The 14,118-nt window shown below is 56.2% G+C and overlaps 1 protein-coding gene across 1 annotated transcript; it reads right to left on the bottom strand.

Annotated features, from left to right (window-relative positions):
- Positions 1-9,690: 9,690 nt before the first annotated feature.
- On the bottom strand, positions 9,691-12,485 carry TNFRSF13C (TNF receptor superfamily member 13C; the record flags this gene model as incomplete). The annotated part of the gene is made up of 3 exons (XM_082076359.1): positions 9,691-10,013; positions 11,638-11,874; positions 12,347-12,485. 3 exons carry the CDS (start codon positions 12,483-12,485, stop codon positions 9,691-9,693), a joined length of 699 nt encoding a protein of 232 aa, XP_081932485.1.
- Between the last annotated feature and the right edge of the window lie 1,633 nt (positions 12,486-14,118).

The raw sequence follows: 14,118 nt of genomic DNA on the forward strand, positions 1-14,118 counted from the left end.
AGAGAACAAACAGGCCTCTCCTGTCCACGGCTTTCATGGGCTGATATATCTCCAGAATCTGGGTGAGCATTAGCAGGAGGCTGAATGTCAAGGCAGAGGTTTGTAGGTACTTGTTGGTGGCACAGCGTGTTGGTTGGGCACGATCAGGAACCCAAATGTTGCTGTCCCTGAAGGACTTGTTCACTTAATATATCCACCCAGATGTACCAGCAGACTGTGTGGTCTTAATGCTAGTGAGGCTGTAAGTCTCCTGGAGTGTCAGTTACTGGGAGAGCAGTATATGCTGAAATAGGCAGTCCTGCTTACTAAATCTGTAATTCCAGCTCTGGCTATATTTTCATCTTTCTAATAATAAGTGCAAATAGAGTAAGAATGAATCACAGGCTACAGGCTTCGGGGTTTTTTTTTCCCCTCTCCTTTCTCTGTGAATCCATCATGTGCGGGAGAGGGGCTGGAGCAGAAAAGGAGCTCAGACCTGGGCGAGATCCGGTCTCAAGCAAGTCTAAACCCATGTGCTTGTACTTCTGAGTGGTGTCAATCCCAGCCAGAAGCCAGCAGACCCTCCCGCTCCTGTTAACTTCACCATGTCATCCAACCAGCCTAACACCCCTGCCGGAGAACGTTTCCTTTCAGGACACTCCTGGCCTGTTCCCAAACCAGCGGACCTGTCCCATCCCCATCTGCATCCCAGGGCTTGTACATTCCCACATCTGGATTTGCCTGCTAGGAATTTTTTTGCTTTGTTGCAAGGACCTTTTGCAAATGTTAATGCTTTCCTTTCGCTGGAGAGCTCTTCGGCTGATCTGCCAGAACGCATTTCACACGCTTCTCCTAAAATTATGCCCTTTGCTTTTCCCGGCGTTCAAGCTGAAGCGGAGCCCAGCGTGCCGGCGGCATGGAGGAGAGCAGCTTGCCGGCTGCGTGCAGCTCCGGGGGCGGCGGAGTGAGGGGTTAAGCACGGCCCAAGTGAGCATCGATGGCTGGTGGCTCGTCAGAAGTGGGAGGGCTGGGAAAGACCTGTGGGGTGAGAGCAAGGGTCTGTGCTGGGCCTTGTGGGTGCCCTCAGTGGGAGAGGTGGGTGGATCAGAGCATCCCTTGAAGCAAGACAGGTTTCAACACTTGCTCTTCCACAGCGCACATAAGCCTGTGTTCAAAGTTCATCACCTTTTAGGCATGAGAAGTTAATAGAATCATAGAATCATTTTGGTTGGAAGAGACCCTTAAGATCATCCAGTCCAACTGTTAGTGTAGCTCTGGCACTAAATTATATCCCTAAGAACCTCATCTCCACGTCTTTTAAACACCTCCAGGGTTGGTGACTCAACCACTTCCCTGGGCAGCCTGTTTCAATGCTTGACAAGCCTTTCCATGAAGAAATTTTTCCTAATATCCAATTTAAACCTCTCCTGGCACAACTTGAGGCCATTTCTTCTTGTCCTATTGCTTGCTACTTGGGAGAAGAGACCAACACCCTCCATACTACAACCTCCTTTCAGGTAGCTGTAGACACAATAAGGTCTCCCCTCAGCCTCCTTTTCTCCAGGCTAAACAGCCCCAGTTCCCTCACCTGCTTTTTCTCCAGACCCCTCACCAGCTTCGTTGCCCTTCTCTGAACTCTCTCCAGCACCTTGATGTCTTTCCTGTATTGAGGACCCAAAACTGAACACAGTATTTGAGGTGCAGCCTCCCAGTGCCTGGGGTTGGGCTGAAAGCACAGTATGAGCTAAAGATAAGCTGCTCTTAACACCTCCCAGGCCAGCAGTTTCCCCTCATTTCTCTCCACTGGAGCCCACTGGACTGTACACACTCCTGGCACAGTCTTCAGCCATTTCTGGCATTGCCACTGCTGCCCTCTGGGCTGGGAGCAGGGACATGGGATGTGCCCCAGTCAGTCCCTTCAGTTGAGGGGGCAGAGAGCCCTGACTGTGGTGTGAGAGGTGTCAGGTGGATGGGTGATCCCACGGAAGGTGACTCCCAGTGACAAGGGGGTCTCTCCTGAGCATGGGGTCAGTGTCCAGTTGGTTGTGGTGGACACCCACTATCACAGGGAGGTGGTGTTTAGGTGGGGCCCTTTGCTGCTGCATCAGGGGTGGGATGGGGCTCAGGTGGGCAGGGGAGTGCTGGGGACAGGTCAGTGGGGCTCCTGAGGAGCTGGCCAGGCACACACCCCGCTGCTCTCCAAGTCCCTGGAAAGGGCCATCAGCAGCCCCCTGGCGCAATGTACCCATGCAAGCGGGCATCACCTCCCACCCCTGTACTCCCTGCACCCCTCCAAATCTCCTTCATCCCCTGCACCCCTGCATCCACTGCATCCTCCTGCATGCCCTGCATCCCTCACCTCCTACTATGTGCCCCACACCCCTCTGCATCCCCCTGAATCCCACAAATCCCCTTCAGCTTTCCTTTCCCCACACCCCACCACAGTCTCTATAACCTCCCACATCACCCTCACACCAGACATGTATGCAGATTATGAGGAGTTTACAATTACCCCCCAGCCACTCCAAACTTTAAACAAGGACATTCAGGGTTTACCCTCTGCTGGCAGGAGCCTCCCCAAATATCTGTGTTGGGAAATGCCGTGGGGGGATCCAGATTCAGCCCTGCCACTGGCCCTCCGTGGCTGATGCTGACAGTAAGCAGCAAGTCATGACTATCGTCTCTGTGGTTAGAGCTGATTAAATACAACTCAAATGACTCACTGGGGAAATTTTATTTTATTTTTTTTTAATAACTCACGGTGTCACTACAGGGCATGAAGTTTGCTTCGCTGAGTTTGTTTCCCTGTTTCCTTGTGGAGATAAATAATTGAGGAGCTGAATAGCAAACCAGAAACCCAGAGCGACCGTTGCAGGGAGTGCGCTGGGAAATGTGTCACCCCAGCGTAATTAATAGATTTCATTTTTATATTAGTGGTGACTGGGGGGGAGCAGAGACAAGAAGGAATTTTGCCATAGGGGAGTAAGGGGGCCAGGCCTGGGGGGCTGGGAGGTGCTCTGTGGGGGACTTAGGAGAGGGATGACAGGTCTCTTGTGCCTCCTCATCCTAATCCACTGCTGCAGCCCTTTCTGTCCCCCTGCAATAGGATTGCCCAGCGTAAAAATGATGCTCCTTCTTGTTTGCAATGCAAAGTGCTTTCAGCATCTCCCACTGCAAATAAGCCAGGATGATCCTCAAGGGAGGGTTATGATGGCCACGAGGGGCCAGCAAAGGTGACCAGTTATGGCCGTCTCTTCCATGCCTGTCTCTTCTTTGCCCCTGCTCTGCTCCAGGGAAGGGGACTAAACCCCCTCCAGAAGGGCTGTGGCCCTTGGAGGGCATCTCTGGGGGTGGTCACCAGGTCTCACCCTTGGGGATGCCCATAGAGAAGGTGAACCTCTTAACTAAGGAGAACAGCATGAAAATAAATAAATAAATAAATAGATAATTCAAATACCTGAATTTACACAATACCCAAATTTACCAGTGCTGCGTTTAGAGCACCTGCTTTAAAATTACCCGAACTTCACGAAGGAAATAACAGCCTTGGAAATTCTTACAAAAAATATTATTACTATCAAAGAACGAGAATTGCAGGGGTTTTTGGAGAAGACGAAGATGCTCTTTTGCATGTCACCCCCACTGTAAACTCCTATTTAAACTGCCATCCTGAGCTTGGTTTCGGCCACAGCATTTGGCTGCAGGTGCCTGCATCCCGGAGTTTCGCTGTTCCGCGAAATGCTGGTGCTTCTCAAATCAGGAAGCAGCATCTGGGTAGTGGGACCCAGTCAGACTTCAACCCCTGCAACCCTCTCAGGGAAGGAAATGAGAAAGACATCTGCATTATTGAAACATCCCATGTCCACTTTCAGAGCCCTTTGGGAACAAGCGCAATAGGGCAGGCAACCTCCCGGCAGAAGAGCCCTGCATTCCTGGGACGTGTCCCCAGTGGTCGGGGGTCAGTCTCTGTCATGGTGGCACCTTGAAAGGAATGCAGAGGTTGTCCCTGTGCAATCTGCCTGTCACCGCCAATCACTTCAGGTGTCAGACGAGGTTTGTGTCGCTCGACAGGGATGTCTCTGCCTCACTAGCTAGGACCAAGACAAAGAGTGGGTTTAAAATGACTCTACTTGCTGTGGGAGTGGGGAAAGTCACCCCCCTAAAGCCCAGAGCATGTGCAGGTTTGCCTTATGCCTGTCTTGGGGGCCCCTCTTGGACCATCCCTGGAGCAGGGTCAGGCTGATGCCATGGCATGAAGCTGAGCATCCTTTTCCATGAGGCTGAGCATCCTCCTCCACAAGGCTGAGCATCCTCCCTGTCCAGCATGTCCCTGTCCCTGCATCCTAAAGGTGCAATGGGGGGTGAAGATATGGGCACCACTGAGAGCACTTGGGGCAGCTGCTGGGGACAGGATGGGGGTTTCCCTTATCCCTGCCATGTGTCCCCCTGGCCCTGGGTGCACCCACAGCCTGGCAGGTGGCTTTGGAGGCAGGTGGAATTGCCCTGGGGCTTGGGTAAGGGGTAGGACAAAAGGGTTTCAGGGGGGTTGGCTCTAGATGGGGTTTCTCCGGGGAGGTGAAGCTGAGAGCATCGTGGTCCTTTCCTGACTGCTTTGGTCCTTAAGATCAGGTTTTGGGTGCTTCCCTGCCAGCCTCAGAGTGATGGCCTTGCTCTGTGGTGCTGGGGAATGTATGGGGCTGTCCCTTTGGCTCCTGAAAACAAGGGTAGCCCTTTCTGCCAGGGGAGCTGCTGCCTGCTCACCCCAGCCCCTCGGGGTGGTTTTTGGCTGTCCCCCCACCCTTATCCCCCTGGGAAATGACTCACTAAACACAGCCAGCAAAGCGGGGAGCAGTGGGGGTGGCCCCAGGGGAGACCATTGGCCCATGAAGGCAGCAAGGAAACCCCCTTTGCAGTGGGCACCTGGGCAGGCACCGTGCCCCCTCCCACTGCTCCCCCAGCACCCTAAAACACCTGGAGATGGGGGGGCGGGGAGAAGGTTGCCAGTGCTGCATCTCAGCATCTCCCCAGTGTGCATGTGGACTGAAGTGATCCTGACAGTCAGCGAAGGAAACGGAGGCTGATTGAAGCCGAGTGTTTTGTTTTGGTTTTTTTTTTTTAAATCCTTCCTTAAGTGCGAACACCATCTGGCTCCCCCAACTCTGTCAGCGCTTCCAGTCCCCAGGCAGCTTCACTGTTCCTAATTACTGTCATTAGGCAGTGGGTAGCGATTAGGGAGGGATGCTGATGAGCGGCATCAGGAAGGCTGCGGTCCCCTGGCAGCCTCACACAGGGGACCGAGCGGCCTCTTCTCCCCAGCCCAGAGCATTTTCCAGCTGGAGATCTTGGTGGGTAGCAGGGTGATTTGGTTTTTGGTAGAAGCTGATGGTGAAGGGGGTGTAGGCTGGCAGGTCCGAGTACCGGGGTCTCCCCAGGGAGGTCTGGTGCCACTGGAGACGGGCTGCTCCAGGGAGGGGTGCAATGGTAGAGGTGCTCTGTGCTTCTGGAGATGGGGGAAGGAGCAGCACCTCGCTGCATCCCACCCTGTCCTGCTTCTGGTAGTCTCACCGCTCCATGCCTGTCCTGCCCATAGGTGTCCAGCTACCAGAAGTTGTGTCTCCTGAGCAGCACAGAATCCATAGTGATGGTCTCCATGGCCAGACTCACCAACTGCCATTTATCCTGGGCAGCGCAGAGGCCATGGTAATGGGCTGAATGGCCGGACAGAGTCAGGCCATGCTCTCACCCTTCTGTTTAGCCAAAACAGGGCTGGTCACCAGCCCACCTAGCCCTCCCCAGCTCCCCTTGCTGCATTTGAGCATTCACCCTCCCATGCAGCTCCCCTGCAGCGCTGCAGCCATGCAGGCTGGCGTGCAGTGCAGTGTCTGTGCCACCTCATGGCAGGTGCCCCAGGCCTGCTAGTCTCTCTTTTTCACCCATGGTCTCCCACAGGTGTCCCTCAGTGCTCACAGGGACTTCCACGTGTCCCTCTGCAGTGTCTGGCACTGGGAAGCAGGTGGTGGGGAAGGCTCCTGTGGGGTGGGATGAGGTCCATGCCCCATGAGTGGACAATGGGGTGGCCAAGCAGCAAGTGGGGGGATCAGAGGATGTACGCAGAGGTGGGTGGTCCCTGTTGGATCTTGGCCATTGGAGTGTTGCTTTGTGCATGGGATAAAATGGTGCTCACCTTACTCTGTCTGAGGTCCAGCACCCAGAGAGAGCCTGTGGAAGGGCAAGCTGGTTCTGAGGGCGTCTGTAGGGGTGTTTTGGGCTGGAGTAGCAGGGCTCATGGGTGAACTGTCAAGAGACTAAACTAGTGGGTGAACCAGCAATGGCAGGAGAGAGGAGAAAGTGAGGGAGAAGGGCCCAAGTGGGGAGGCTGATGGAGCAAAGCCAAGCACTTTGAAGGCTGTGGAGTCTGCAGGTTTGACAGACATGACTAGTGGTTGCAGGAGAAGACCCTTAACCAGGGTACCCCTGATGCCTCCCCTCCCTGTGTCACTATGTCCTGTTGGCTAGCTGGCTCCTGCCTTTAGGACTAGGGATGAAAACCACCCCCATCCCTATGGACACCAAGGCTTCCATCCTTCCTTCCATCCCTTCATTGGTGAGATTGCAGGAACTCCAATACCTCTGTGACCTTTCTCATTGTGGGGTCAGTGGAGTGGAAATGGCTAGGGATACACCTGAGGTGGTTTTGCAGTGGGGAAAGTTTTAGCCCCAGCTCCTTCCTCCTGCCCTGGGATTTCCTCAGGCTTTCCCCTGGCTCTCCCCAAAACCCCGTGCCCCTGTGGCAGGTGAAGCCTGGCCTCGGCAGCCTTTCTAGGCAGTTGTGCAGGCACCAGGCCAGGGAGGAAGCACAGCCCCTGCCTCACAGGGGGAAGTGAGAAACTGCTGTGGAAAGCCAAAGACAGGAAACACGCCCCAAAAAAACACACTTGCCCTGCTCCCCATCCCATCAGCCAACTCCTGGGGTGGCTGTGGGAGGGATGGAGGTGACCGGGCTCAGCTGGTCCCCAGCCATGGAGATGACCATGTGCAAGGGACATGCTGGTGAGGCTGGTGCAGAGGGAACCTCTCCACCTCAAGGCCCCCAGGACCATCGTGGTGGAGACCCCTGAAACCAAAGGAATGCGGACCCCCATACAGACCCCTGAGCATGAATTCATAATGGATTCACTTTATTCTTTCATTTTTACAATCATATTTTTTGTCTCACTGCAGACAAGATGGACAACCCCCTGTGTGGTACCTAGGGATGGAGAAGTGTGCACAGAGGGGATTGCGAATCCCCCCCAGGCCCAGGCAGGAGGGGGGCACTGTCCCACTACATGGGCAGTCAGGCAGACAGGACACATAGAAGACACCCCACACACCATAACAGAGAGGGGCACTCGACAGCTGAGGAATCCAATGTGGATTGAAATGCTGCTTCTGCGGATTGCAGATGCTGGCCGCTTGTGGTAGAGGAGACACCTGGCTGAAGCTCTAGCAGAAATGAGAGCAGAAGCCCTTACTTGAGCAGAAAGAGGGGCTTTTTCAACAAGATTTGTACATGAGTTTCTTTTTCAAATTGCCACGCTGGTCGAGGTGGGCAACACATCTGCAGGGCTGAGACACGGCGGTAACCAGGTGGGAAGCAAGCGAGGAGCTTGACAGTCCTGTTCTCTTTCCCTCTCACCCCCATCTCCTGTGAAGCAGGTTGCTCTGCCTCCCACAAGAAGCCCTTCTTCCAGCACCAAAATGTGCTCTGGCCTGGCTTCAGCTCATTTCCCTACTCCAGATGCACCAAGGTTGCTCAAAGTCACTTCACAGGGCCGGGTGAGGAGCATGGGGATGAAGAGATACCTGATTCGTGCCACACGGACGCTCCTCCTGCTTGCACAGCATGGCTGCTGTGGATAACTGGGAACCCAGTGCTCCACAGCTCCTGACAACAAGCCATGGGTGCCTGGAGCCCCAGAGTACAGTTGCTGGGCATGTGGACCAGCCCCTCCACCTTCCTCAGCTTCGAGGCTGAGATGGGAACCCCTCTCATCTTGGGTCAGGTGAAGACTCACTTCCACCATCACGTTTAGGTCTCGGAGAGGAGTTGTGGTAAGGAATTTGGGACTTGGCACCTGTGGCACCTCCTGGGGTTCCCTTTATGGGATGGATGCTGTGAGCTCAGTTCCAGCACCATGGCAGGAGAGAAGAGGGAGGGTCACCCTTCGACAGCAGTGTCTGGTCCTTCAGCCCCAGAGAGAGCTCAGGCTTGGGCAGGGGTCACCTCCCAGTCATCAGAGGGACCAGTGGGTGACTCCGTCATGAGCTGGTGGCCCTTAATGGCCCACTGGTACTTAGCAGCAGTGCTCCACACCTTGCTTGGCCACTGCTCCTCAGTTCCTGAAGCTTCCTGGGCAAGGAGGCCACCTCGCTGAAGGAAGAGGTCTGCCAGGTTGCCACCAAGATGGAACTTCATTCAAATAATGCCCCCCTCACACTTCTAATTGCCTAACCACCCACTCTAGGGCTGGCAGGGTTTCCCACCCAAGCCTTTGGCCAGGATCTGTACAGCCAGGGGGATCGGCTGCTGTAATTACTTGGGAACAGCAATCTCACACTAATGAGTTTGTTTGCAAGGCAGAGCCCTTCCTGTGCAGCAAAACCACTCACGGGAGGGTGAACAAGACCATCTACACAGAGATGCCTTGGACCAGCATTGCTGGCCAGCTCTGCAGCACAGGCAGAGCCTTGAAGACACTCACATAAATTAAGTCATCTCGCCTACACTCGCATCACTCCTTGCCTGGTTCTGTGCGGCGTGGAAACATCCATCACCGGGAGCCCTGTCATCTCAAGTGACACGCAGTATATCTGCAGCCACTGTGAGCTGAAGTGACAGTTGTTTGGAACCGTAATGACAAGCTCATGGAGCTCCTCTAGACCAGCAGTCTCCATTGCCTGCCCCTGGTCCTGCCTGACTTCACTGATTGTAGGTCAGCACAAAGACAGACTTTTTTTTCCCCCTTTTCCCTCCCTCACTCCCTGCTTGTGAAGACAGACTCATTTCCCATCCCCTGGGTCCCCGACTGTGGAGGGGGTTCCCATGACCGCCGGTGCATGCCTGCCACTGCGTGAGAGGCCCAAAGGGAGGAGAGACCTGGATATTATGGCATGCAGAAGATGGGGGGACAGGACTGTGAATGGAGCAGATGCTGGATGCGCCTTGCTCCGTATGGCCCCAAGCCTCCTTTTATTGAGGTCAGTAGCAAAAATCGAGCTAATGGCAGCAGTGTGGGACTTGATCTCAGTGTAACTCCCTGGTGCTTTATCCATCATCCTTTTCTTCCCCCTGTTTCTGCTGTTCCAGCCCCGTGTTCCCAGGAATCGCCCATCCAGCAGCAAACCCGTCCTGGCACAATGGCAGCCCCCGCCATGCTCAGTCCTCACCGGCTGCATCTCCTCTGCCTCCTCCTGACAGCACGGCTGTGGCAGCTGTCGACAACTCGGTGTGATCCGCTTTGGCTTCCTCCAGTGCTTACAGGAGTAATGTGGGACTCAATGCAAACGGGGAAGTGGAAAAGGGCAGTCATCCTAGAAGGCTGATATTTCTTGAGGCAACACCCGGTCCTCAGCCATCTCACATCCATGCAAGGCTTTGCTCACCCCCAGGACAGTCTCTGGGCATCTGCAGGGAGCAACTGGAGTCCTACAGCCCCATTCCTCCCACTCTCAGGCTCTGTCCTCGCCAGCGCAGTTCTGGGTGGTTTTTGTGGTGACCAGGGCTGTGGCCCCCAGCTCGGTGGCAGGCAGTGGGAAGCCATGGTTGCACTCCTCATGTCGGGGGTACACGGCAGAGAGCAGGACGATATCACCATTAGGATCACCTTGGCAGCACGGTCTCCGCTTTGACCCAGCTTTCCCAGGTGGCCCTGGCATCTTCAGGCTTCCATTGCGATTCAGGCACAGGGCTGGGGCCAGAGCAGCATCTCCCTCCAGCATGACAGTGTCCTGGCAGCCCAGACTGGGCAGGGCGCCAGTGGCATCCACATTTGCTGAACGGGGAAAGAAAAGGGGGTTATGTGGCTCACAAAGTGGGACCAGGTATGTCGCAGGCAGAGCGTCCTATCCCTGGGGACACACAGCAGCGATACAGGTCTGGCACAGGAGGAGCCTGCCAGGTCACCACCACACTGCTCCTGCTGCAAGCTCCCCCTGCTTACAACTGATGGCATTTCCCCCCAAGCCCCCCTAAAAAGCAATAGGGAAAGGCAGAAATTCGCACTTGCACTTCGAGCCCTCTTGCTAAACCCTGCCAGCGGCAGAACAGCCCGGCCCTTGGTGGCTCACCCTCCTCGACCGCCTCCTGCTTAAAAATAGACTTGTTTACACTCTTCGAACGTAGGCGCGTGCTGCCTGCCCCAAGCCTCCTGAGCCTTTCCACACATCCAGTGCCGCAGCGGTGGGTTTGCTGGGGTGCAACCTGGGGGAACAGGGAGCAGGGTGTGTGGCAGCGGAGTAGCTGAAAGCTGCCTCTGATGCTCTCTGCCATGGTCAGACCTCTCTTGTAGTTGAATTTTCCCTTCTCTTTCGTTCTTGGTATTTTTCCCAGGCGTGTGCATCATGGGCCGTCATAGCTGCACTCAGTTCAGTGGAAAGGCCCCAGGTAACGTCCCCCACAGTGTGAGTCACCCGGCCAGCACCACTGCTGGTGTGCGGGCAAGCCAGCGTGTAGGGAACAGCTGCCCCTGGCCCTGCCACCCCAAGGGCCCCCACCTGGGTGGTGGGGCTGTGGTGGGTGCCAGCATCCCTGAAGCAGTCCCTCATGGGGGTCCTAGGGAGCCATACGCCGTGCCTGGGGATGGGGAGTGGTGAAGCCAGATGACACCACTTCCAAGAAAAGTGGCCAGGATTGAGACAGCGCCAGGGCAGGGCTCCCCAGGGAAAGAACCAGTCACCTAGCCTATGGCTGACACCCCAATAAGATGGGCCATCACGGGGCACCATGGCCTCCTCCCCCTGGAAATACCCTAGCAGGAAAGGCTCAGCCCTGTCCCTCACCCCCCCAGCCAAATTTTTGATGCCTTTGGGGATAACCCTGCGCCATGCTTCGGTGTCCTGCCAACAGGGCTGGCCCTGACACTGTCAGCACCTTTGGGGGGCACATTGGAGAGTGCCAGGCATCCCAAATGGCAATGTCAGGCTGGGCGGTCAACAAGGGACCCCTATTTGCAGTGCCACAGGGCAAGGCTCCCTCTGGAGCCATCCACAGATGTCCATCACCATTGCTGCAGCCCCTGCTCCATCTATGGCGCTCTGGATACTGGGCGAGAGGGACAGGCAACTTGCCAGTGCTCTGTACATGTCCCCTGTGGAGAGGAGACAATGCCAGTGAGTGCTTTAAACAAGTGAAGGCATGGGGAGACCCAGCAAAGGGAGAGACAGTTCAGCGGGTTGCACTGGGAGCCAGGTGCAGGTGTGGGTTGCCAGGGGACACAGGACACTATCACATGGGGGTACTCAGGCGCCTAGAAATGCCCTAGGATGCCCGTAGAGCCCGAGTCGAGGTTGAGGAGCTGGTCTCAACAAGAACATGTCTTGGCGAAGCCGGTGACAAGTAATACAATCTACCCCAAGAGCCTTGGGATGCTGTGACAGGGAGAGCAAGAGGTCCCCTACCTTCAGCCTCCTTGTCCACCGCCTTCCTCTTCCTCCTCTGCTTGCCCGCCTTGCAGGCCAGGAAGCCCCAGAGAGCGGCGAGAACCAGGATGAATCCCACCATGGCCGGGACCCCGAAGATCAGGAGGGTGCTGGGCAGGTTCACCGAGGGGAAGGTGGGCTCCTGGGCAGAAGTGGGGGCCGCACGGGTGGGCTCTGCTGTGGGGTGAGATGCCGGTGGTGTCAGGAGGGGAAGGGCTGGGGTGAGGAAAGGAGGGTAGCAGCATTACCCACCCACCTGTCCAGCCTTGGGACTGCGGTGGTGGGGAAGAAGAGTGGCTCTTCACAGCTCCCCACCCACTGCCTGCAATGAACTGTCCCCCTGCCTGGTGGGACCCTCATCCCACCCACTGTTGTTCCCAGATAGTGGGATATGGGGGCATCCTGCTCTTCCCATGGTCACCCGTGGGGCAGGCTGTGACCCCCACACCGGGTTGGATCATCCCTCTTCTCCCTGCACTGTGTTGCCCTAACTGGAACTGGCTGCCCTCTTCCTCCCTCCTCTTCCTCCCCCAGGTGAAGGCAGCGTTCCATCCTCAGTTGCCACCTCCATCACCATCTGCAGAAGAAGGTCGCCTCCACCTGCCCACCCGTGGGGTGCACCAGCCCCCTTGGCCCACCACTGCCCAGCCCCTGGGAACTTGGTCCTTGGCCACCATCATCCCCTTACTTGTGTGGTCCTTCAACAAGTCGGAGCACTCAACGCAGAGCTTGGTCAGGGTGTCGAAGCACTGGGAGGAGAGGCAAGAGGAGGCATCTTTTCCTGACGACGACATGTCTGAGTGGGAGCGTGAGCCCAGCTCCCGCATGGCGCAGCAGGGAAGGGGCCGCCCGAGTGTGAAATCGCAGCGCCCCGGGGCCTGAGCAGAGGGAGACACAGTCTGTCAAGCTGCGTAGTCGGCTCCCTTGGGGCTCGCGATCGCTGCGCTTTACCCTGGGGCGGATCTTCACTGGGGAGGAGGAGAGAGAGCGCCAAAGCCCTACCCCTGACTGCTTGTGCAACGCGCCCTCAGACTACCCCTCTCCTTCAAAATATGCTTCCAAAATCCCCATAGCTCCCACATGTCCCAGCCACGCAGCATTCTGTGCCCAGTGGCATGGCTCCTCAGCCCAACGGTGTCATCTCCTCAGCCCTGGCCCTTCCCCAGCCCACCTGTACATTGCTCCCAGCCCGGGCACGTCCCCAGCCAGCACACTCCCTCGATGGACCACAAAAAGCCCCCTTAACATCATCTGGTACCTACAGGAGGCTTTCTTATGCCCAGGTCTTTACAACACCTTGTCCAAGGGCCATGAATCTGTCTTGGATGGAAAATTCAGAAAAGAAACAGAGGAGAAAAACAGAGGCACCCAGGCTTCCCCTTTCAAAAGCTCCTACTGCCCCCAGGACACAGCCTGTTAGTGACTGCTGCATGGGAAGACAATCTGGTGTGTGGTCTCCATCACCTAGTTCCCTTCATCCTCTCCATCCCATATCTAGACCCTTGGCAAGGACCCTCCTGGCCTCTCAGCACCATGTCCTGTTCCTCCAGGGTTCAGATCTGGGTCTGCTCAATGACTGTCCAGGGCATGGAGAACGGAGGTCACACTAAGCAAGTTTGGTTCCCATACCCTTCGAAGGGACTGTATAAACCCTTAATGGTCTCAGGTGTTCCTGATCATGAGAAACCTTCTGTCTGGCCCTCCAGGCCCCCTGGCCACATCCCTCTCCCTGTTGGCAGCATCCCTGCAGGGTGACTTGCACCAAAGCAGTGCCAAAGCAGCCCCAGCACCATCTCAGCCCTTCCTGACAGGCACCATGGGGCTCTGGGCAAGTGAAAGTCCCAGCCAAAACTGGTCTCTGCCCACCGCTTCCACGCCTGCCCCAATTTCACTTCCCTTTCCAGCCATCATGCCCAGTGACCCACTCCCTCGCCCCTCGCACACGTGCACATGTGCCAGGGAGCACCCTGCCTGCTGTGCTATGCCAGCAGGGATGGCTGTGCTGCTGAGGATGGCTGTGCCAAGCCCAGAGGGCTGCAGGCTCCTTTGAGGAGCTGCAGGAGCCTGTCTGCCATTCCTGCACCTGTGACTCTGTTATTGCCCCTCTGTCTTAGTCAAAGTAAAACTCCCCAACTAAGCAGGGGCACACCAGGCACTTCCCTCTCTCAGCGTGGCCCTGAGCTCTAAAGCCACAGCGGCATGGCCAGCTTGGCACCCTCTGCCTCAATGCTTGTGCTAAACAGGTGCCTGCCAGGGGAGGACATCTCTCTGAATCCCACCTCACCCAGCTCCCCGCCTCTCATGCACCCTGGCTGAGAGCCAGGGCTGCAGTGCAGGTGTAGGAGCAGGAGGGACATGCGTACACCAGGAGCAGCTCTGGGGGGCCAGAGACCCGTGCCACGGTGCTGTGCACTGCAGCATAGTGGGCTGAGCGGGCAGGAGAAAAGCCCAGGCTTGCTC

This window comes from Streptopelia decaocto, assembly GCF_964273445.1.
Source record: "Streptopelia decaocto genome assembly, chromosome: 1".
Taxonomy (NCBI): domain Eukaryota; kingdom Metazoa; phylum Chordata; class Aves; order Columbiformes; family Columbidae; genus Streptopelia; species Streptopelia decaocto.